The 23,577-nt window shown below is 38.3% G+C and overlaps 2 protein-coding genes across 4 annotated transcripts in view; one reads left to right on the forward strand and one right to left on the reverse strand.

The window, feature by feature from the left end:
* Positions 1–86: 86 nt before the first annotated feature.
* Positions 87–15,270, reverse strand: FKBP3 (FKBP prolyl isomerase 3). 2 transcript variants are annotated; one of them, NM_001244157.3, is made up of 7 exons: positions 15,104–15,268; positions 12,602–12,703; positions 11,294–11,401; positions 3,832–3,967; positions 3,021–3,088; positions 1,484–1,581; positions 87–416 (listed from the first exon to the last, which is right to left on the reverse strand). In NM_001244157.3, the coding sequence occupies exons 1-7, from the start codon at positions 15,209–15,211 to the stop codon at positions 362–364; spliced, it is 675 nt and encodes a 224-aa protein (NP_001231086.1). In that variant the 5' UTR covers positions 15,212–15,268; the 3' UTR covers positions 87–361. The 2 variants fall into 2 exon arrangements, 1 of the variants encoding a protein (NP_001231086.1); XR_014839823.1 differs by lacking the exons at positions 87–416; positions 1,484–1,581; positions 3,021–3,088; positions 3,832–3,967 and adding an exon at positions 7,602–9,206 and having other exon boundaries at positions 10,982–11,401; positions 15,104–15,270.
* A 1,307-nt stretch (positions 15,271–16,577) lies between these two features.
* FANCM (FA complementation group M) overlaps positions 16,578–23,577 on the forward strand; it is a 63,872-nt gene continuing 56,872 nt past the window's right edge. For both annotated transcript variants that reach the window (XM_003480459.5, XM_021101202.2), the window contains exons 1-3: positions 16,578–17,206; positions 17,774–17,946; positions 22,143–22,220. In XM_003480459.5, coding sequence (XP_003480507.1) covers positions 16,672–17,206; positions 17,774–17,946; positions 22,143–22,220 — 786 coding nt within the window. In that variant the 5' untranslated portion in view covers positions 16,578–16,671. The remainder of the gene's footprint in view (positions 17,207–17,773; positions 17,947–22,142; positions 22,221–23,577) is intronic.

Below are 23,577 nucleotides of genomic sequence, written 5' to 3' on the forward strand. Positions count from 1 at the left end.
CAATTTTACTGTTACTCCCTGGTTGGATGAAGTCTTAACTCCTTGGTTAACCTAATCAGAACATTAATACATTTATACCACACAGATCTAGAGATTGAATAAATTTTTATTGAGCCTTTTAGTTTACCATACGGGGTAAAAGGAAAACCGGTTCTCTTTAGGCAATATTTTACACAGCTGTAGTAAAATATTTTAAACTTAAAGGATTTATAACAGATTACATTTCTTAAAGGTTGAGCATCAAGTAAACAAGCTGTAACTTCTTGAATTTTCCAGTTGACTCTTTCCTTATAGTAACCAGCTGTAATAAGATACATAAATTTTCTCAAGGTCAGTTTTATTGTTGCTGTTCTTTACTGTCTCAGTCAATATCCACTAATTCCACTTCAAAAATAAGTTTTGCATTTGGTGGAATTCTGTTGAAGGAGTCAAGGTAGATTTGATAAAAGCTGCCTCTTGCCTCACTCCCAATAAAATTTAATCTAAAATTAGAATTATGTACATTGGATATTGGTAAGTAACTTTACGACGATTCAGAGACTAATACATACTAACCTAGAGGTTCCAAAAACTATTTTTGTGAATGTAGGTCATAATCTGTCAGTACAGGCTGACTAGGTAAGTTGAACTTGAATTTGGATCTTCCCTATTTGGATGCCTCTCTGGTACTCCTAAATTCGCCACTACTTGGTGAAGACTGCTACTTAGTACTTCAAAGAACAAAAAAGTGATTTCAATCTAGCTGGGTATATAAGTTATATTAAATCAAAGTTCATGCAACATAGTACCTGATATTTGCTGTGAATTTTCACATGTTGAGTTCAAAGAGTGATTTTTATTTTATTGGTCTTGAGGTACTTGAAGTGAGAGAAGGAGCTACAGTTGGCCAATATGATCTTGACAGGCTGAGAAGGCTATTACACGCACAAGTAATTTTAACTGATACGACTAGAAAGGATGCCCCCCAACCCCCAAACTAGTCCACTGAGAATAGAACCAACAGCAAAAAACTACCTTCCCACTTAGGTTTTGGATTGTTTTGGTTGTATTAGAGTCATGGCTCTTTTGTTTACAGGTTGGGTCTCTTAGAACAGTATTGTCAGTGTACAATCACAAATACTAACCCTATGATGTTGGGCCTGTGGTCTTCTTCATTTCATAACTAGTAACGAACATGTGTTCCATTTCTAAGCTTTGAGTACCCAACTAATTACCTGAAATTATAATGTAGCATAAAATTACCCTGAATCATATTTGAATCCTACAATTTGCTACATTTGTTTGTATTGAACATCTTAACTCCTTGAAGTAACCTTTCAAACATTAAGAGTAGCCTTTCAAAGATAGAAACTTAAATCTCAGTTTAGGTCTTGAAAATTAAGAACTTAAATAGGAAGGAAAAAAGATTAAAAAAGAGGTTAACTACCTGGTACTTCAAGTAATCTTAGTGTTTTTCCTTTAATTATAAAGGGAAAAAGGATACTTGGCATCAGGCTGTCCTTTCTTTCCATAAGCCCATTCTGGTTCAATCTCCAGTCGAGCCTTTTCTCCTTTACTCATAGTTAGGAGTGCTTCATCCCACTAAAGGCAAGAACTTAAAATCAAAACTAATGATATTTTACAAAAAATACATGCAAAATCACATACAAAAAAGCATTCTGTTATAAGATTTCACTGTGTTCTAAAGTAATGTCCCTGCTTAAGTCCCTAAATCTTTCTTTTATTTCCTCAATAAAAAAATTAGACATATTAAACAATTTTTAGTGTAAATATGTGAACTCTTCAAAATGATATAATGTAAAAAAGCACTTTTGTAAACTAACGTCATTCATTATGGAAACAACTAGAATGATCATAAATCTGTTATACTTTTATATCAAGGGATAAACTTCAGCATTTATTTTTATAGATAACAAGTACTCAGTCTGAAACTCTTAAGATATTGTTGAAACATAACAACCACGTAAAGCACAAAGGATAGAGATAGATCTGTCACATGTGGGAAATTACATATATAGCTGACTAGAACAAATTTACCAGTAAGCCAGTTAGTTATAAAAGTAGCAAAATAGCTCAGTTTGATACAGCAACTTGGTATAATCAGGTTGTAGTTATTTTCAACTAAACCTTTTGTTTCAAGATGTTTTATAAAATACTTTGGGTTCTGGATATGACTGAAAAATATTTTAGGACTTAACAGTACAAAGCATAACACAGTAACGGTTCTCATAACTTCATTTAAATAGGTGTTCTGGTTATAAACGTTTGATGTTTTAAGTAAAACAATAAATGGGCCCTAGCATGACAACCTGATTCAGTGCAGCTGACCATCAGCTTTTTTTTTCATCTCCATTTTGCAACTGCTGTGGTCAGTACTGCCTAAGCTTAACTTCCCCCCTTTTCAAAGTTTTCTTCTTACCTCTCACATGAAGGATGGGTAAAGGCATGCTTTTATCTGAAAGATTTTTGTAGTGTTTGAGTCTAAATTGTGAGAGGTGAGAAGGATACTGGAAAGACTACTACTTCTATCAGTACTTCAGTGGAATAGATATTTTACATTTTACAAGAATCTTACATATTTATAAAGCCAAACATTCTTAATACTAGTTTCTGAAGAAAAAAAAATAAAAGGGGTAGACATGGAAGGAAATATTTGAGACTCCTACTATGTTTAATCTCTTAACAACCTTGAGGTAGGCTGTATTGACACCCAGAAAACTTAATTTGTGCCAGATCAATTAGCATTGACAGCACCTGATTTGTCAGACTCCAGAGATTGTTTTCATCACATCCCCAAACCTAATTCTTTTTTTGTTTTGGCTACGCCCACAGCATGTGGAAGTTTCCACGCCAGGGACTGAACCTGCACCACAGCAGCAATCCGGGCAATTTAAGTGACAACACCAGATACTTACCCTGCTGAGCAACAAAGAACTCCCACAAACCTAATTCTTTATGGCACCATACCACAAGTAGCATGTGCCAGAATATCTACTGGTTTACTGCCATTTTTTACTTACTCCTCTGATAACTTTGCCTATTCCAACCTTAAAACTTAAAGGCTTGGCACTTTTCTTCTTCTTTGAACCTGTAAAATAGATTTCCCTTTTAATTAATGGTGAAAGTAAGTTACAACTGAAAAACACAGTGATTTAAATCTTTTTTTTTTTTTTTGGTCTTTTAGGGCCGCGCCAGCAAGTGCACGGAGGTTCCTAGGCTAGGAATCTAATCTGAGCTGTAGCCGTCAGCCTACGCCACAGCCACAGCAATGCAGGATCTGAGCCGTATCTGTGACCTACACCACAGCTCACAGCAGTGCCAGATCCTTAACCGACTGAGCGAGGCGAGGGATCAAACCCATGTCCTCATGGATGCTAGTTGGGTTTGTTAATCACTGAGCCATGATGGGAACTCCAGTGATTTAAATCTTTAAATTGATTCTGGAACTCACATGCTATGCATCTAAAAAGAAATAAGAATTCAGAAAGCCAGATAATTCATCAAGAAAATTCTATATGTAAAAATAATTACGGCCTAAAGGAGGGGCAGGGAAAGGACCTGTATTTAAAATAGCACTATTCTGCCATTATACAAGAACCAGAATTTGGAAAACTAACCCAAGTTTAGGTTAAGCTTCTTTATTTTTTGCTTTGCAATAACCAAAGGGTCTTTACACCCAGCCAATAAGTAGTGAACCAAAAACATCTTACAAGTAAATCACAGATGCCAAAGACTTATGGAAATAAACTGACAGCCAAGAAAAGGATACTGCCAAGACAAATATTCTGCAATGCCTTGAAGCCAAAGAGGTAAGATTACATTTACACTTACTTGTTTGAATGTTAGTATCAAAGACAGTCCCGTCTTGTAGTGTTCCTGTATACCAGCAGTGAACAACATCTCCCTTTTTGGGAAAGTTGGTTTTATCTCCTTTTTTAAGAACAGATTTTGTATATTTTGGTGGACCCTAGAAACAAACAAACACCAGACAGGGTTGTTAATTCATGTCCTTTTTTTAGAAGGATGACAGAGAATACATATACAGCCAACTGTGACATAAGTCTAGTCACAGAGTTTTAGTTTTTATAACAAACTATTCTGCTTTTGGTTCTGAGTTTAAAAAAACGTACTAATTCTATTCAAGTCTGTCATGAGAATAAACTAGCATATCTATAATTTCAAATAACTTCAGCTTCTTTGGAAACCAGTGTTCTTTTGCCCATAAAGTGAATAGTTATTTCCCAAGGTTAGCAATACCATTACAATTTAACTCCTCTAAAATTGTAAGGCATTGGAATTCCTGCTGTAGCGCAGCAGGTTAAGGATCTGGCTTGTGTCTGTGGCAACATGGATTCAATCCCTAGCCTGGTGCAGTGGGTTAAAGATCCAGTATTGCTACAGCTGCAGCATAGGTTGAAGGTGCAGCCTGGATTTGATCCCTGGCTTGGGAACTTTGATAAGCCCTGGTGCGGCCAAAAAAAAAATTTAAAAAGAAATATAAAAATTGTAAGGCATTAAATCACTGTGATGTCTCCAAAGATTTGAGTTGTTCTACCACCAGTAATTGACATTATTAAATATTTAAATTACATCCAATCAGAATCCAGAAATATTGCATCTGTTTCTGGACATGAATTGAAAATAAATTCAGAAGTTCCTGTTGTGGTACGGTGGATTAAGAATTTGATGGTAGCAGCTTGGTTAAAGGATCCTGCGTTGCTGCAATTGTGGCACAGGTTATAGCTGTGGCTTGGATTCAATCCCTGGCTCAGGAACTTCCATATGCCTCAGGTGTAGCCATAAAATTGAAAAGTAAACAAAAGAAAGTTCAAATAGGAGTTCCTTTGTGGCAGAGCAGGTTAAGGATTCAGTGTTGTCACCACTACGGCCTGGGTTGCTGCTGTGACACAGGTAGGATCCCTGGCCTGGGAACTTCAACATGCCACCAGTGTGGCCAAAAAAAAAAAAAAAAATAATAATTTCAAACAATGAATGGAATTATAGAAATTAACATAAATAGGCATATTTTTCCTAGAACGAAACAGGATTATCAGGGTCTTTTTTGTTTGTTTTGTTTTGTTTTTTAAGCCAAGGGTTAGTCGAATCGATAGTGTGAGGACTGTAACTGTAGAAAGCAGTTTCTTAGATCAACTTAAGAATATGTAGAATTTTACAATACAGAACATTCCGAATGCTTTATACAAACTTTTTAATTATCACTACCTTATGAGGCAGGAACTATTATCCATATTTTATAGACAAGAAAACAAAAGAATAGAGTGGTTCAGTAGCTTGCTTAAGGTCCTAGAGCTCCTCAAGTAGGACTGGAAACCATGCAGCTTGGATATAATGACTAAGCTCTTAACCACTCACTATCTCTCAAGCACATATGGAATGTCAGGTACTATACTAGTCATTTTCTTATGTCGGTTCATTTAACCTCAGTAACCTGTAAATTCTTTCCTTTTTTTTTTTTTTTTTGTTCTTTTGCCATTTCTTGTGCCGCTCCCACGGCATATGGAGGTTCCCAGGCTAGGGGTCGAAATGGAGCTCTAGCGGCTGACCTATGCCAGAGCCACAGCAGCTCGGGATCCGAGCTGCGTCTGCAGCCTACACCACAGCTTACAGCAACGCCAGATCCTTAACCCACTGAGCAAGGCCAGGGATCGAACCTGCAACCTCATGGTTCCTAGTCAGATTCGTTAACCACTGCGCCACAACGGGAACTCCTCTTTCTGTTTCTTTAATGCAGAAAGTAGTAAGGCCTGGACAGGGTATAAAGTCCTATCCAATTCAGAGTCTCAAGATTATCTCTTTTTAACTAAAACTAGTTTGCTTCCCTAAATCAAAAAGTCACGTCTATAGTTTGAGTACCAAATGTATTAACAAAAGAAAGCATTAGTTTTCTCCCTGACCCATTCTAAGCTTGTTTAAGTGGGAAGTATTACTATAAATGGTCAGAAGTCTACATTGCTAGCAATGTAAACTGATGCCATCTCTGGAATGCAATTTAAGAATGCTCTAAATATACAAATATATGCTCAAGTTATTTGAAATTTAGCAAAAAAAAATATGTAGTTATTCAATACATTATTACACATAATCGCAAAATAACCACACATCTGTGGTAATATAATCCTCAGTTTTTAGTAATGTGGAAAAATCCTTACATTAAGAGAAAAATTAGGAGTTCCTGTTGTGGCTCAGTGGTTAACGAATCCGACTAGGAACCATGAGGTTGTGGGTTTGATCCCTGGCCTCACTCAGTGGGTTAAGAATCCAGTGTTGTCATGAGCTGTGGTGTAGGTTGCAGATGCAGCTCAGATCCTATATTGCTGTGGCTGTGGTGTAGGCTCGTGGCTACAGCTTCGATTAGACCCCTAGGCCTGGGAACCTCCATAAGCTACAGGTGCGGACCTAGAAAAGCCAAAAAAAAAAAAAAAAAATTAACAGAAAGTTCTAACTACAGTAAAATCTCACCTATTTCAATAAATATACCAAATAGAAAATACTCAAAACATTCTGAACTGTTAAACATTCATTTCTAGATATTGGAATTATGTTTCCTACACTTTTCTGTTATTTTCTATATTAAAAATAGCATGTTATTCTTATATCAGAAAAATATGTGGTTTTTAAGGAATATAGTTGACAAAAACTGTTAACATATTTTCCAAATTTGAAAATAATTTTAATTAAAAAATTTAAAGCCACAAAATGAGGATGACTACATATTATGTGATGATATCAGAATATCAAAACTTTAGTAAATTACATATAACTACTAAATGGATAAGGTATGATAAGCATACAACAGCCACATTTTAAAACTTAAGGTCATTCCATTTTTTTCTCATTTGTTATCCCAAGATCCTTGGGACATTAGAGGTCCTAGAATAATGCAAAAACAATAAAATGGTGGCTATATCTCAGTGCAAGTACACTCTGCATACTTATGGCCTCAATTTCAGTGTTTCACAAAGTGGCTTTTATGGATCACCCATTCCTTGGCATTGTAGAAAAGGGGCCTGGAGTTCCCCTGTGAAGCAGAAGGTTAAGGATCTGGTGTTGTCACTGCAGTAGTCTGGGTCGCTGCTGCAGTATTGGTTCAATCACTGGCGCAGGAACTTCCACCTGCTGCAAGTGAGGCCAAAAAAGAGTTCCCACTGTGGCTTAGTGGGCTAAGAACCCAGTATAGTCTCTGTGAGGATAAGGGTTTGAACCCTGGCCTCGCTCAGTGAGTTAAGGATCCAGTGTTGCTGGATCCTTGTGTGGCAGAGGTCCCAGATGCAGCTTGGATCCTGTATTGCCGTGGCTGTGATGTTATGTCTTAACTACAGCTCCAGTTTGATCCCTAGCTTGGGAACTTCCGCATGCTGCAGGTATAGCCATGAAAAGGAAAAAAAAAAGAAAAAAGAGAAGAGGGGTCTACTATAATTTAAAGTTTGGGAAATACTATGTTAGTTACATATGCCTCTACTCTATAAAACTTCTTAGAGCTGTCCTTAGCTAATATGCACTGCCAGTCTTCAAGTAGGAGACAGAAGGTGTAGCTTTTGATGATGCCAGAAAACCACCTGGAACTTCTGGGACCTATGCGCTTTTTTTTTTTTTTTTACAATGGTGCCATGGTTATTTGACCTTATTTTGGGTTTCTCTGAAAGAACCTGATTGGTTCATGGTGAGAGGTCAGAACAATCCCAAGGCTATCCTGGAGTTACTTGCTTGAATGGATCTCACTTTTAGGTAATTTCCTGGCTTTGCAGCAATTGTACAGAATGATGAACTACATTCCTGAGACTGGGTCTGATCTAGATATTTCCAGATACAGAGATAAAGGGACTTTTGAGAGTAATCATTATAACTGCAATTAACTAGATAATATCACAGTCTCTCAAAATGAGAGCACAGTTGACCCATGAACACCTTAGGGGTTAGGAGTGCCAACCCTCCCTGCAGTCTAAAATCCATGTGTAACTTATAGTTGGCTCTACCCCTACATGGTTCCTCCCTAAATGTGGTTCTGCACCTGCAGATTCAACCAAATGAGGATGAAAGATCATGTAGTATTGTAATATTTACTACTGAAAAACCCTATGTATTATAAGGACCTGTGCAGTTCAAACCCATGTTGTTCAAGGGTCAACTGTATGTTGCATAATTAATATTACTTCCAGAAATATTTGAACATGTTCTATGTGTTAGGAACTGGATATACACAGGTGAGCTAGCCAACATGGATGACGACAGAGTGGACAGAGAATATGGACATGTATATAATTACATATATTGAGATCTACAGAGGAAGCACAGGATGCTGATATGATGCAGTGATAAGACCCAGTATAGACTTTAGGCTGGAAGAGGCTTCTTGAAGTAATGTGTACACTGTATCCTAAAGAACAAAAGAAGGTTATTCAGGCAAAAGGGGAACGTTACAAGAGGACAGCAAGGAACAGCATGAATCTAGTATAACCTGCAAGGGAGGGAAGAAAAAAAGAATGGTATGAGAGGAGGCTGGAAAGACATGTAACCCATGTTAAGAATCTGGGGTTTGGGGAGTTCCCTAGTAGTCTAGTATTTAGGACTCTTTAATGGCTGTGGTCTGGTTTCAATCCCTGGGCTCAGAACTGAGATCCCATATGAAGTTGCTGCTTGCCGTGGCCAAAAAAAAAAACAATCTGGGTTTTTATCTTCAGGTCATTGAGCAGCCAATTATCAGTTTTAAACACAGAAGTTACAGAATCAGATTTGTGTTCTAAGAAGATCAGGGTGACCACAGATCAGTGTGAGGAATGAAGAGGGAATCAAAAGGAGAAGTTGGGAAACTTAATAGGAAGAGATTAGTATAGCAGTCTAGGTTTACATTGGATGCTAACATTTAGGACAACAAAAAAATGAAGTAGTAAATATAAAGCTGGGTAGGGGTCAGATATTGGAAGGTTTTGAATGCAGAATACAGTTGAATAGAAATACAATGAGAGTCACAAATGTAATTTTAAGTTGTCTAGCTGCTACATTAATATTTCAACATGTAATCAATATAAAAATGTTGATATATTTTACACTTACAAAAATCATACTAAACATTTGAAATTGAATATTTTATACTGAAGGCCTTTTTTTTTTTTTGTCTTTTTAGGGCCTCTCCCAAGGCATATGGAGGTTCTGAGGCTATGGGTCAAATTGGAGCTATAACTGTTGGCCTACACCACAGCCACAGCAAAGCAGGATCTGAGCTACATCTTCAAACTACACCACAGCTCACGGTAACACCGGATCCTTAACCCACTGAGCAAATCCAGGGATCGAACCTGTGTCCTCATGGATACTAGTCGGGTTCGTTAACCACGGAGCCATGATGGGAACTCCTGGAGGCACATTTTAATTAGGAGCAGCCACAACATGATCAGTAGCTAAATATGGCTAGTGACTACTGTATTGGACACTGTAGTTGTAGACAGTACAAAATTAATGAAGATTTTTTGAGCAGGGTGTGGTTTGCAAAATATTTTAGAAAGCTTACTGGAATAGCCATTTTGTGGCTGAATAATGATGAAAGAGAAAAAAGGCGGATTAGTTTAGTGGCTTTTGCAGTACTTCAGGTCTGGAGCCTTGGAATGCTTGAGAATTAAAAAGAAGTGGATGATGATTTGAAAAAGGAGATGTTTGAGAGCCTTAAACCTGAGGTAGACGTGAGAACTTTCAAGCTGGGAAGAAGAGAATGTATGTTAGTATTTTGGTAAAATAGAACAGCAGTAAATAATGACAAAGGAATAAGGATGGAAAGTTTGTGGGAAAATGTCAAGTAGTTTATGTGGGCAATGTGAGTGAATAATAGTATAAAAGCTGCTGAGTAGTAATGAAACTAGAAACTATGATTGGCTGATATTAAGCATTAATTTATACCAGTCCAGTAAAAATTTTTATGATTATTTTTCTTTACAGTGCTTGCTCTGCAGTCCCGAAGCATAAAGAGAAAAAGCAGATGGCAGGCACCAGCAAAGTACTGTCCAAGAGCTTAGGGAATCCAGGTACTAGGAAGACAATGAGAATACATAAAAAACAGGGGTCAGGTTGGCAAGTTCAGTAAAATGAAAAGAAAAGAGGTCTTAAAGAAAACAATATAGTTTAGGACTCTTGCAAGACCTCTCTAAATTATCTCCAGCCCTTACAGCCTTTTATTTGTAACTATCTTAATTTCTTAAGGATCTATTATCTGCCACCTCATACCTCCCTTACTCTAATTTTCTGGAAGATAGACTGAAATTCTGTGGTACAGTGGGTTAAGAATCCCACTGTAGTGGCTTAGGTCACTGTGGAGGTGTGGGTTAGATACCCGGCATGGCACAGTGGGTTCTAAAAGGTTCCCACAGGGCCACAGCTGTGGCATAGCTGTGGCTTGGATTTGATCCATGGCTCAGGAACTTCCATATGCCATTAAAAAATAATAATAATAAAAAAGTGGCAAGATAATAATCAATTTAGCTCTACTGAGGCTTTTCTAAGAGCTATCTTTAGTTCTACTAAAGCTGTCCATTTGCAGAAATAGTGTCATCTGGTTCCTCAAACCTTGGTACCAAAATAAGATGAGACAGAGACACACCCTAACCCAGGTAGAACTAACTACTCTATTGCCAAGGATACCATATATATTAGAAAAAGCTAAAAATAATCAAAAGTTTCTTTCACTCAGTCCAACTTGGCCACAGAATAAGATCTTAAAATAGCTTTGAAAGCACAGAAGTTCTGGCCAGATCCAGGGGCAATATAAAATACAAAGCTAGATGGAGTTCCCGTCATGACACAGCAGAAACAAATCTGACTAGGAACCATGAGGTTGCAGGTTCGATCCCTGGCCTCGCTCAGTGGGTTAAGGATCTGGCGTTACCATGAGCTGTGGTGTAGGTTGCAGACAAGGCTTGGATCTGGCATTGCTGTGGTGTAGGCCAGCAGCTATAGCCCCCATTAGACCCCTAGCCTGGGAACCTCCATATGTCGCAGGTGCAGCCCTAAAAAAAGGACAAAAGACAAAAAAACAAACAGACCAAAAAAAGCCCCAAAAAGCAAAAAGCAAAGTTAGCCTTACTAACTGTAAAGCACTGGTTCTTGGGAGTTTTTTGTTTTGTTTTGTTTTTTCCTTATCGAGTATTCCAAAGGGAGATGACATACTCCAAACTGTTTGGCTCACTGTAAGTGGCCATACTCAACCACCTCTTATTATGAGAAATCAGTGTAATAGAGCAATACTTTTTCTCAAATTAACATGAGAAATAAAATAATATATACAAACCTCATCCAGAGTCTCTTCAGACTTCGTTTCTTTGGGTTTATCTTCATTAAGCTTCACATTTTTCACCTGTTCAGACACTTTAGTTATACTTTCAGTACCCTTGAAACGCTGAAAGGAAAATGGTTTAATGTTTAACATATTCAAGAACAAAGAAAGAATCTTATGTTAAGCTTTTTTTTAAGATCAAGTTGATTTTATTTTATTTTATTATTATTTTTGTTCACACCTATGGCACATGGAAGTTCCCAGGCCAGGGATTGAACCCATGACCCAAGCTGCTACAGTGGCAATGCTGGATCCTTAATCTGCTGCACCACAAAGGAACTCCATGTTAAGCATTTTATTTTATTTGCTTTTTAGGGCTGCACCTGTGGCACACAGAAGTTCCTAGCTACAGGTGGAATCAGAGCTACAGCCACTGGCCTATGCCACAGCTACAGCAACATGGGACCTGAGCTGCATCTGGGACCTAAAACACAGTTCATGGTGATGCCAGATCCTTAGCCCACTGAGCGGGGCCAGGGATGAAACCTGCATCTTCATGGATTCTAGTTGGGTTTGTTAACTGGTGAGCCATGAAGGGAACTCCATGTTAAGCATTTTAATCAACAAATTATGAATCTCAAATTGTCTCACAAAATAAATTCTGAAATGTGAACCATAATTTTTAGAAAGACCAAGTCAAACTCAAGAGAAATGAAAAGTATTCAATCAAGTCTTTAAAATTTGCTTTTCTAAAGGCTCAGTCTAGGCCTGACGAAGACTAAATTTATTAGTGAAATGCAACTTACTTTGAATTTAAAACTTTTCAGTGTCCTAATTTAAGCAACTAGGGAATAATTTTTAAAAATCTGTTCCCTTCCAAAATATCAAAACATCCTGCCATACTGCAGACTGGTTTGCTACATTTGGGAATCAGTCCTTTTATGATCATAATTAAGAAAAAGTACAGGAGAAACATCAACATATTCTGCAAATAAATGCACTTACAAACTTCTTTTGGGGAATAAAATATCTAAAATGATATTCTGTAATAAAATGTAACAATATTTCCCGTTGTGGTGCAGTAGAAACGAATCGGACTAGGAACCATGAGGTTTCGGGTTTGATCCCTGGCCTCGCTCAGTGGGCTAAGGATCCAGCGTTGCCATGAGCTGTGGTGTAGGTCGCAGACGCGGCTCAGATCCTGCATGGCTGTGCCTGTGGCATAGGCCAGCAGCTGTAGCTCTGATTAGACTCCTAGCCTGGAAACCTCCATAGGCCGAGGGTGTGGCACTAAAAAGCAAAAAAAAAAGTAACAATACTCACCTTGCTTTCAAAAAGATGGTTATAAGCTGTCACCAAATGGTCCTTGTTAGCTGTCTTGGCCACATTTTTAATGTTTCCTAATAACTTATGCTCTGCAAGAAACTATAAAGACAAAAAACTGGTTAGTCAAAATAATTCCCTCATGTAAGAAATGGTCTACAATTAGAAAATGAACTTTTATTTCAGCAATTTTGTTTTCAATCATACTACTAATGATAAATGAAATGTATTTTATATTTCATTATATATATAATATATATAGTGAAATATTTATTTTATAAATTCATTTTCCATAATGAAAATAAGATTTAAGGAAGATTAAAAAATACTGATTATTTATAAGAAATAATAAATAACATACACTGGCATGTACTAACCCTTTTTCCATCTAGGAACTCACAGAAAAGCCCACTTATTGGCAAACACACTTTGGTAACTGGGCAAAGCTGCTCCTGGCAAGATGTTACTTGGCCCATGGCCAGGGATCTTCCAGCCATGTTGGGTATAGATATCTTAACATATCTGTAACCCATTCTTGGCACATCTGGAAGCACTGTTACACAGTGTTGGATATATATAGTGTTCAAGTTTTCCTAAAGACTCAGTTTCTCCATCACAGTGGAAGGTTAATAATAGCATTATATGTCAGAGGCTTCCTGTAAGGATATCTATTTCCAGTCACATAGTAAGAACTCAGTACTACCTATTTAATAAAATAATGTATTTAATAACTGAAACTAACAGCCAAATTCCATTTCTCTCAAATATAAGACTATAAGTTGTCAAATATACACCAAAATACTACTACTGAAATATCAAATTATCAAAATCATGTACGTGGGGATTTTCATAACTTCTTTGAACTCTGCTTCCCTTACTTTATTCTGCTTCCTTCCTTGCTTGATTCCTTTTTTTGTTAACTTTCTCAATGATGTCCTCTGGCATCTTCTAACTTTCCAACAAAGCACTTTTCCCAACACTATCACTATTGAATTTTTCTTTTTCTTTCTCTTAGAAAAATGTTCTAAATGATAAAGGCTCATGGGAAAGGCTATTTTGATTAAACAGAAGTAATCAGTTGCTTTAGCACTGCTGTGATTAGCAAGCTTTCTTTATTAGCAAGCTTTCTGAAAAATATCCAAAATATAAACATTTATCCCCTTGATATCTTATGAGCAATACAATAGTGATTGTCAAATAAGTTTAAGTATGTAAATGAACACTGTAGGGTACGCACTTAAAAGATTAGTATGTCATAAAAATATTTAGATAATCCAAATCTCTTGAAATTGTCCAAGGTGGGCCAGTTTTACATATTCCCACTTTGGGATGATCTGTTTTCTAAGAATTTGATGAATATAGTTCAGTACTGAGGCATTACTTGTTAATAAACAATAAATCTCTTGCTTCAATGAAATATAAACTGGCTTAAGAGAAAATATTTCCACCAAAATGGTATAAAATGTCATTTTCATCCTTGTATCCACAAACACTGAGCCAATAATTCTTGCTATCAGGATAATAAAGGAGCATGATACTGGAAGAGGGAAAATAATTACACCTCCCGTTCAAGAACGTGCAAAATGAAAATAAACTACTAATGTGCAAAATGAAAATAAACTACAAGCTTCTCAAAAGAGCCCAGAAGCAATTTTTCTAAATGCAAGTTTAGAAATTCAGTTAAAAATTGTCGAGAAACCATATATAGACTGCTGCTTCTATTCCCCATACGTGGGCGATAATGCACGCACACAAACTGTTCAGCAATTTAGGAGAGGTATGAATGATCTTAATTTCCGAAGGGAAAAAAATTCAAGTCTGACAAAAATAACTTGTGACTACAGAGGGTGATTAAAATGGAGACTGCTGAAAAATGCAGGGCGTATAAGTATGAAGAGTGCCAAATAGATTTCTTAGTTGCTTTATAAGAATGCGAGATCACTGTACATGGAATACTCATGTGACTTCCCTAAATATAAAGGTAAAAAGGTTATTTAAAGGGTCGATATTAAAAAAAAAATCGCATGCATGATTAGTGATCAGTATTTGGTAACTGATGAGAAAAGCAAATCGCACACATCGTTGCTACCGAAATCTTCACATCCCTTCTCATCTCCCTAACAGCCCACACTCCCCTCCAGGGATCTCATCCAAGCCTCCAATCCTCTGTCCCCCGCTTGAGCCCCCAATATTTCCAGGGTTCTTTTTTTTTTTTTTTTTTTCCTCTCATGACCTCCACCCTCACTCAATTTGAGTGAGATTCTAATTCTGCGATGGCTGCGAGCCCCAAGAAATGCTGCTGCTCCACCCGCCAAAGAACTGCCTGCCCGAGGGGCGGGAGCGTGGCTCCGGAGCGCACGCGGGGCCTCTCCGGCCTTGCAGGCACAGGCCGCGGGAGAGAGAGGGCGGGGGCACGGAGGAATACGGCAAGTATAGGCATCTATGGGGGGGCGAAGTATCCCTCCGGCCGCACCAGCCCGGCCGCCCCGCTGCCTCTGGTACCGAATCTGAACCGTGATCCTGCAGAAACTTGATAATGTCCTTCTTGGGTAGCTGCTCGCTGCGCAGCTGCTCCACGGTCCAAGCCCGCTGTGGAACGGCGGCCGCCATCTTCCCCCGCTGCCTCTGCTTTACTGAGCCAGCCCGCCTGGGTTCGGCATCGCCCCGCCCCCTGGGCGTGGCGCGGACCCCGCAGGAAGCTCTAGGGGGCGGGGTCATTGCGCTATCCCGCAGGATTGGGGCCAGTTTTTGAGTGACGTCAAGACGGTACGTTGCGGGCCTCTTTGTTGAGTCCAGGGTAAAACCAGCTGATGTGGCCCCGGCGGCTGACTACGCAGGAAAACGGAAGCATTCATCTCCTAAATGTATCAAGCATTACCCATATATATTTTTTAATTATCGACGAGCTGCTATGCCTTTAAAGTCTATAACCTGTTTAAAAGAAACATCAGCACTCAGACATCTAATCTCATTTTATTTCCCTTCTAGAAATTCACACCCAAATTGGCTCATCAGAACGACCCATATTCCACCACCTCCCTATTGAGACTCACACAAATGAAGCTAGAATACAACCTGTTCCCTCACCCCTCACAAATACAGAAGCATGATAAATAGTTTGTCTAAAAGCAAGTTCAGACATTGGACCAAATAAAGCAATGTAAAGTACCTACACGAAGGACGGCGATTGCTGATGTTGGTGTTTAGGAGGGTGACGTTAACGGTGTGCGAAACAACCTCATTATTGTATGTGCACTTTTCCTCAATATACGAGGAAACAAATCTACAGAGATTACTCAAAGTCACCAGGTTTCGTGTGGAAAAGCTGGGAACTGTAACCAAATCTGAGATAGAAATCTATTTCCAGAGTAGAATAATATCACACCAACGCTTATTGCTCTATGTAATTTATGAAGATGTAGTGGAGCATCAGGACGCCTTGCTTTTTTCCTTTAGGATTTTCCAGCAAATATCAGGGCCAAACCATTCATTCCTTTTAAACAATAAAAATGTCAAAATAATGGGTTCTACTTCTAATACTGCGAAAAAGAGACTGACATTTTGCTTTCTCTGTCTGGATAGAGAAATAAGACAAGTTATTTAATTCTGTCTAAACACGTTTGTTTTTCACCTCTTCTTTCAGTTTAGAAATACAACCAACAAGCACGTTAGATGCTCATTAAGTTCAAAATATATGAGTATCTACAGTTTTGAATCTCAAGGTTATTTATTGTATCATTTTAAGCTATATCATTTTAGCAACGACGCCCAGACACCTAATCTAGGAAAACGGAACCCAATTTAGAGTGGAGAAGAAATTGACCGGGGGACCAAATTTATAGTAGCTCCTTGATAAAGCGCTTGCGTCTCCGAGAGGGCGGCAGGATTTCCGGGAAGCCCGCCAATCATATTCCCCACGCAGACTCAGTGGCGGCATTTTCAACTGGATAAACTGGCCTTAGTCCCGCCTCTGGTTCTACTCCTTTTTACGCGAAGGTAACCGATGGGGGTTGGAACGGAGGCTCTTAGCTGCAAGAGCTGCTGGCCTGTCTTCGGTGGTCGTCGGCCTAATGAGCGGACGGCAAAGAACGCTTTTCCAGACGTGGGGCTCAAGAGTTTCCCGATCCGCCGGGGCTCCGAGTTGCAGTTCTGGAACTGGGAGGACTCAGAGCCCTGGCATCTCCAGCGCGCAGTTTTCTACAGCGGCACAGGAGACAGAGGCGGCAGAGGCTGCCGAGGCTCAGCCAGAGTCCGACGATGATGTATTGCTGGTTGCAGTGTACGAAGCAGAGCAGCAGCTAAGTCTAGAGAATGGCGGGTTCTGCACCTCCGCGGGCGCCCTGTGGATTTACCCTACTAATTGCCCAGTGCGGGACTACCAATTGAACATCGCCAGGACCGCTCTGTTTTGCAACACGCTGGTTTGTCTGCCCACCGGCTTGGGAAAGACCTTTATTGCCGCCGTGGTCATGTACAATTTCTACCGCTGGTTCCCTTCTGGCAAAGTGGTTTTCATGGCCCCCACAAAACCTTTGGTCACACAGCAGATCGAAGCTTGCTACCGGGTGATGGGTATCCCGCAGTCCCACATGGCCGAAATGACAGGTATCTTAGAAACAGTTGGCTAATTTGAAATTAAGAGCTGGGCACCCAGGGGAAAGCACGCATTCTGCTGGCAATAGCACTAAGGGAATTCCTGATTCATGTGAAACAGCCCCCAGATCACAATATACTTATTTTACGTCTTCTCCCTTAAAACATCATCTTCTTGTAGCGAGCCCATCTCTAATGGATAGGGTTACTTTATTCAATCTTCAAAGGATTCCTGTAGCATTTTGAAGTCATTATGTGGGTATACCCCATTAGTAAGTGAACGTGAGTTTTCCTGAATTTCTTCCCCAAAAGGATTTCCCAGTTGAGGATTTTTTTTCTTTGAATTACTATTTTGTCATTTTGTAGGAATTCCCTAAAGGCGGCTTAGTTGTGGTAAAAGCCAGATTGCCATTTTAAGCACAACAAAGTTTTAAAATGTAGCATTCCAATGAGAGTCCAATTATCATTTTAGAAGCAGATTACCAAAGCAGGAATATATTCTGATAATAGGCCAGATTATTTATATTTTACAGATAATAGTCTGGGGTTAAGAATGTAAAGTGTCACTTTTATTTACAGGGTCTACTCAGGTTTTCACCAGGAAGGAAATATGGGACAGTAAGAGAGTCCTTTTTCTTACACCTCAAGTCATGGTAAATGATCTTTCTAGAGGAGCTTGTCCTGCTGCTGAAATAAAGTGTCTAGTTATTGATGAAGCTCATAGAGCTCTTGGAAACTATGCTTACTGCCAGGTAATTTTGTTTAAAAATATTTTATCCTGTAAACCTATTAAAGAGCATTTTGGAGAATAATTATTAATGACTGAAGGTATTGATGGTATTATTATTATTATGAAAGGCCTTATATCTATTAGCTCAACCGAGAATGATAGGAAATACTATCCTTCATTCAAATCAATATCTCTGCTGTTTGTTTTTAAAGCTTAAGGAGACCATTCGTGTCTGATGTAGATGGTGAGAGTCGTCATGTTTGAGACAGTGATCCATTATAGGGTATAGAGATGGAGATTTGGTACTAAGATAATAGTCAAAGGATTAGGTCGATATGCAGTGTTATTCCTTGGCAGCTAGGTAAAATAATACTTAACTGTCAACGTTGGTTTAAGGATTGAATGATGTAATGTATGCAGGTACCTAATACTGACTCCCAGTTAAGTACCTTAGGAATATAAAGTACAAAGGTGAAGAGGTGGAATATAGCTGAAAAGTTACTTAGAAGTAAGGTTCTGAAAGGATTTGTAGTCTATGCTTAGCAGTTTGAATGCCCTTTGTAGGCTATAGGAGATACAGGTGGTAGAGACTCATTGAAAAATATTTAGCTGCGGTGATGCTTCAGATTTAAAAGAGATTAGGGGAGAGAAGGGTAAAAGCAAGGTGTACAGTGAGGGGTAGGAGCAATTTAGGATGTCTCCCAGATTTCTGGCTTGGAAGATTGTGAGGATGGTGATGCTATTAGTAGATAAAGACTTCTGGAGGCAGAGAGCATCTAGGGTTTTGTGGAAAGAGTGAGTAGTTTTAAATTGTTGAGTTTGAGGCATCTATGAGGAATCTAGCTGTAATACTCAGTAGGCAGTGGATGACTGAGAAGTACAGATCTCAGTGGAGGGTTCAGAGCTAGAGATACAGATTTGGAAATCATCAGCATATAGGTGGTACATAATTAAAACCAGAATAGCTGGTGATGCTAGGGAGAACGTATGCAGTAAGAATAGAAGGACAATTGATTTCATTTAGTGTAAAGAGATGAATTTAACTGCCAGTTTGTGGTTTTGTAAAGTAGTTTCCTGTGGACTTGAAGAATTATTGTATTATACCTATTTTTTTTATACCTATTATCTTTTTGAGAATTGTCATCTTTCTTAGAGTTGACCTTCGATCTCACCCGAGATGGATATATTTTTCCATTTATTTATATCTTTCCAAGTTAAATTAATACCCATTGTGTTAAAGTTTCTACTTGAGAGAGGTATTTAAAACATTTATAACTCTATGGAATTCATTTTGTACATTTAGCAACTTTACTTTCAAAATATTTTAGGCATTAGGTGATTTTTTTTTTTTTTTTTTTTTTTTGGTGTTACACCCACAGCATATGGAAGTTGCCAGTCCAGGGGTCCAATTGGAGCTACAGCTTCCAGCCTACGCCACAGCCATAGCAACTTGGGATCTGAGGCAAGTCTGCAACCTACACCACAGCTCATGGCAATGCCAGATCCTCAACCCACTGAGTGGGGCCAGGGATCAAACTTGCATCCTCATAGATATTAGTTGGATTAATTTCCACTGAGCCATGATGGGAACTCCTTGATTTTTTTTTTAATTTTTTTTTTTTTTTAACTACAAAGGCTTACACTTTTATTGAGTACAGTGAGGCTTTACTGACTTCTTTAATATCCAAACAACTCTGATAGTTTATACTACATTGAATATTTCAGATATAGTTTCCAGGAGGGAGACAGCTTGTGGAAGAATATGGCTTCCTGGGTTACAAACACAACACCACTTCTACAAAATGCTTGAGAACCCTCTTGGAAAAAAATGTAATGTATTAGGAACATTGTGTCTTGTATCAGTTTTTAATTAGGATGATTGGGCTTAAGTTTCCACTAAGTATAATACTCTGTCTTTATATGTATTCTGTATCTTTCTTTCTTTTTTGGCTGCCCCACAGCTTATGGAGTTCCCAGGCCAGGGGTCAGATCCCAGCTGCAGATGCAACCGAAGCTGCATCTGTGGCAATGCCAGATCCTTAACTCAGTTTGCCAAGCAGAGATTGAACCTCCGTTTCAGTGCTCTAGAGATGCCACAGATCCTGTTGCACCACAGCAGGAACTCCTTTGTACCATATTTTTAAAAACTCCATAAATAATAACTTTTTGAGGTGTTCCGGTCGTGGCGCAGTGGTTAACAAATCAGACTTGGAACCATGAGGTTTCAGGTTTGATACCTGGCCTTGCTCAGTGGGTTAAGGATCCGGTGTTGCTGTGAGCTGTGGTATAGGTCTCAGATGTGGCTTGGATCCCGAGTTGCTGTGGCTCTGGCGTAGGCCAGAGGCTACAGCTCTGATGAGACCCCTAGCCTGGGAACCTCCATATGTTATGGGAAGTGGCCCTAGAAAAGGCAAAAAGAAAAAAAGAAATACTTTTTGAGTATTAATATTGTTTAAATTCATTAAAATTGAATTCTTATTAAATTCATTTTTGACATGGGTTGAAATGAGAGCAGTTTTAAGATAATCTGGTTTTAGTGCTATTTACATTAGCCAAGAAATGGGAAGCAACCCAAATGCCCACCAACAGATTGGTTGGATTAAGAAGAAGTGGCATATACATATGTACTAGGATATTAGTCATAAAAAAGAATGAGATACTGTCATTTGCAGCAATGTGGATAGACCTAGAAAATATTATACTCAGTGAAATAAGTCAAAGAAAGACAAATACTATATGATATTACTTACATATGGAATCTAAAAAAATAATACAAACAAATGTATATAGAAAACAGAAACAGATTCACAGACATAGAAAACAAACTTATGGTTACCAAAGGGGAGAGGGAACAGGGGAGGGACAAATTAGGAGTAATAGGTAAGCAAAAATGATATACTGTAGAGCACAGGGAATTATACCCATTATCTTATAATAATCTTTACTGGAATATAATCCAGAAATACTGAATCTCTATGCTGTACACCTGAAACTAAGACAGTATTATAAATCAACTATACCTCAATTAAAAAAAATTAATAATCAGGCTTTAGTTTCCTTATCTAATGTAGACGTATGGGATACTGAGAGCTGTTACTTTATCTCAGTTTACTTAGAGGTCTTTTTCCTTTTATTGGGGGCATATGGAAATCTGGCAGATTATCAGGTATTAATTATACCAGAAATGGGTATTGAATTAAAACTGCAAATCCTAGAATAATACTTTGGTGCCATTGAGAAAATGTTTTAGGATTTAAAACTGAAGTTAGATTTAAAAAATGACCTCAAGGGAGTTGTCATAGTGCAGCAGTTTAAGGATTTGGCATTGTCACTGCAGTAAATCAGGTCTCTGCTGTGGCCTTGGTTGGATCCCTGGCCTGGGTGAACCCACATGCTATAGGTGTGGCCAAAAATTTTTTTTTAAATCCTAAATTAGCCTTATTCATTTATGAATAAACTTAATTAAAGATTTTTGAGCTTTCCATATGAAATTGAACTTCTTTAAAATCTTTATTAAGGAGTTCCCATTGTGGCTCAGCAGTAACCAAACTCACTAGTATCCATGAGGATGCAGGTTCTATCCCTAGCCTTTCTCAGTGAGTTAAGGATCTGGCATTGCCGTGAGCTGTGGTGTAGGTCACAGATGCAGCTCAGATCTGGCATTGCTGTGGCTGTGGCATAGGCCAGCAGCCATAGCTCTGATGCAACCCCTAGCCTGGGAATTTCCATATGTTGTGGATGCAACCCTAAAAAAAAAGCAAGAAAAATAAAATCTTTACTAAAACTCTTTCAAATTTAATTTCATATTAATTTTTTTTCTATTTTTATGTTAGGATTTATCTTAATTTGGCAAGTATGCATATGGATATGGCTATAAGGCTAAACTGTGGCCCAAACAATGGAGAATAGACTTGATTTTTTTCCTACCATTTGCCCTTGAATTAATTCTCTGAGTATTTTGATTTGCCTCTTTATAGGCTTTGATGTTGTAGCTTTATGTATAAAAGAAAGCCTAAAGTGGTTTTTACTGGTGTAGAGTGTAATCCTAAACCATTTGCTCTTCGGATAATGTAACTAATGATAGTTCCATCCATTAGACCATCAATACTCTAAATAAGGAGTAGTGATAATGGACCGTATATAATAGCTTGTTTAGCAGAATCATTTTTATTTTTGTATTGGGCAGATGAAATTAAAGAACTTTTTTTTTTCTTAAAGGTTGTAAGAGAACTAGTCAAATATACAAATCACTTTAGAATCTTGGCTCTTAGTGCCACACCAGGTAGTGATATAAAGGTAAGTAAATTTTATTAATATTAAAGAAAATAAGAACTTTTATATGTGGCCAGAAATATTTAGTTTGACATAAGGACTACAGTATTTCCCATAAGATGCCTATCTTTCCTTCTATGGTTGCAGGAGATTTTCTTCATTACTAGTTTTTAGACTTCAGTGTGCCAGACAATCACCTAAGGCTGCTTAAAATTTTTACTGTTTTTCAGCTTTATTTTGAAATGACTTTAGACTTCCAGAATATTTCCAAATATTTGTCTCTGTATCTCCTTTGCTCAGCTTCCTCTAATGTTAATGTATTATATAACCACAGTAAAATTATCAAATCCAAGAAATTAACATTGGTACAAACTAGTAACTAATCTGCAGACCTTATGTGAGTATTGCCAGCTTTCCTACCAGTATCCTTTTCTGCTCTGGGATCATCCAGGATCCCACATTGCATTTAGTTGTCATGTCTCCTCAGTACCTTCTAGTCTGTGACAGTTCCTCATTCTTTTCTTGTCTTCTATGACCTTGATGCTCTTGAAGAGTAAGTGCCAGTTATTTTGTTGAATAGCTCTCAGTTTGGGTTTGTCTGATGTTTTCTTATGATTGGAATAAAGTTATGTATGCTTTTTGGCAAGAATATCCCAGAGGTGATTCTGTACCTTTCTTAGCACATTGTATCAAGGAATACTTGATGATTTGTCTTATTACTGCTGCTGTAAATCTTGTCTTGTTTAAAATGAATACTTCCTGGTTTCTCCATTGTAAAACTATTGTTTTTGTTTTTGTGATTAAGTCTGTTGTGGGGGAGGTACTTGGAGACTATGTAAATATTCTGTTTTGTCATCCAGTGGTGGCTCTTGCTTGCAACAATTTATTTCTGTGCTCTTTGTCTAATCATTATCTCCTCTTTCCCTCCCCCTCTTTTTTTTTAACATTTAAAAATTTGAATTCTTCTGTAGTGAAGAGCTGTATCTTTTCTTCATTTATTTGTAATTCAATTTTTTTTACATCAATAGAGACTAATGGATGAGTTCCTGTTGTGGCTCAGCAGCAACAGACCCGATAGTATCCCTGAGGACATGGGTTTGGTCCCTGGCCTTGCTCAGTGGGTTAAGGATCTGGCATTGCTGTGAGCTGTGGTGCAGGATCTGGCGTTGCTGTGGCTGTGACACAGCCCTGCAGCTATAGCTCCGATTTTACCCCTGGCCTGGGAACTTCCATATGCCAAGACGCGGACCTAAAAAGACACACACACACACATACACACACACAACACACACGGATATGTTTTTGTTTGTGGGCAACAACCCAATACTATCATTAATAATTTTGTTTCTCAATTTGTTCTAGATTTGGCCATTGGGGGTAC

Source organism: Sus scrofa, chromosome 1 (genome assembly GCF_054392235.1).
Source record: "Sus scrofa isolate SSC_HxYL_T2T_F1_AM1 chromosome 1, Sscrofa_HxYL_maternal_Yorkshire_Landrace_v2.0, whole genome shotgun sequence".
Lineage (NCBI taxonomy): Eukaryota > Metazoa > Chordata > Mammalia > Artiodactyla > Suidae > Sus > Sus scrofa.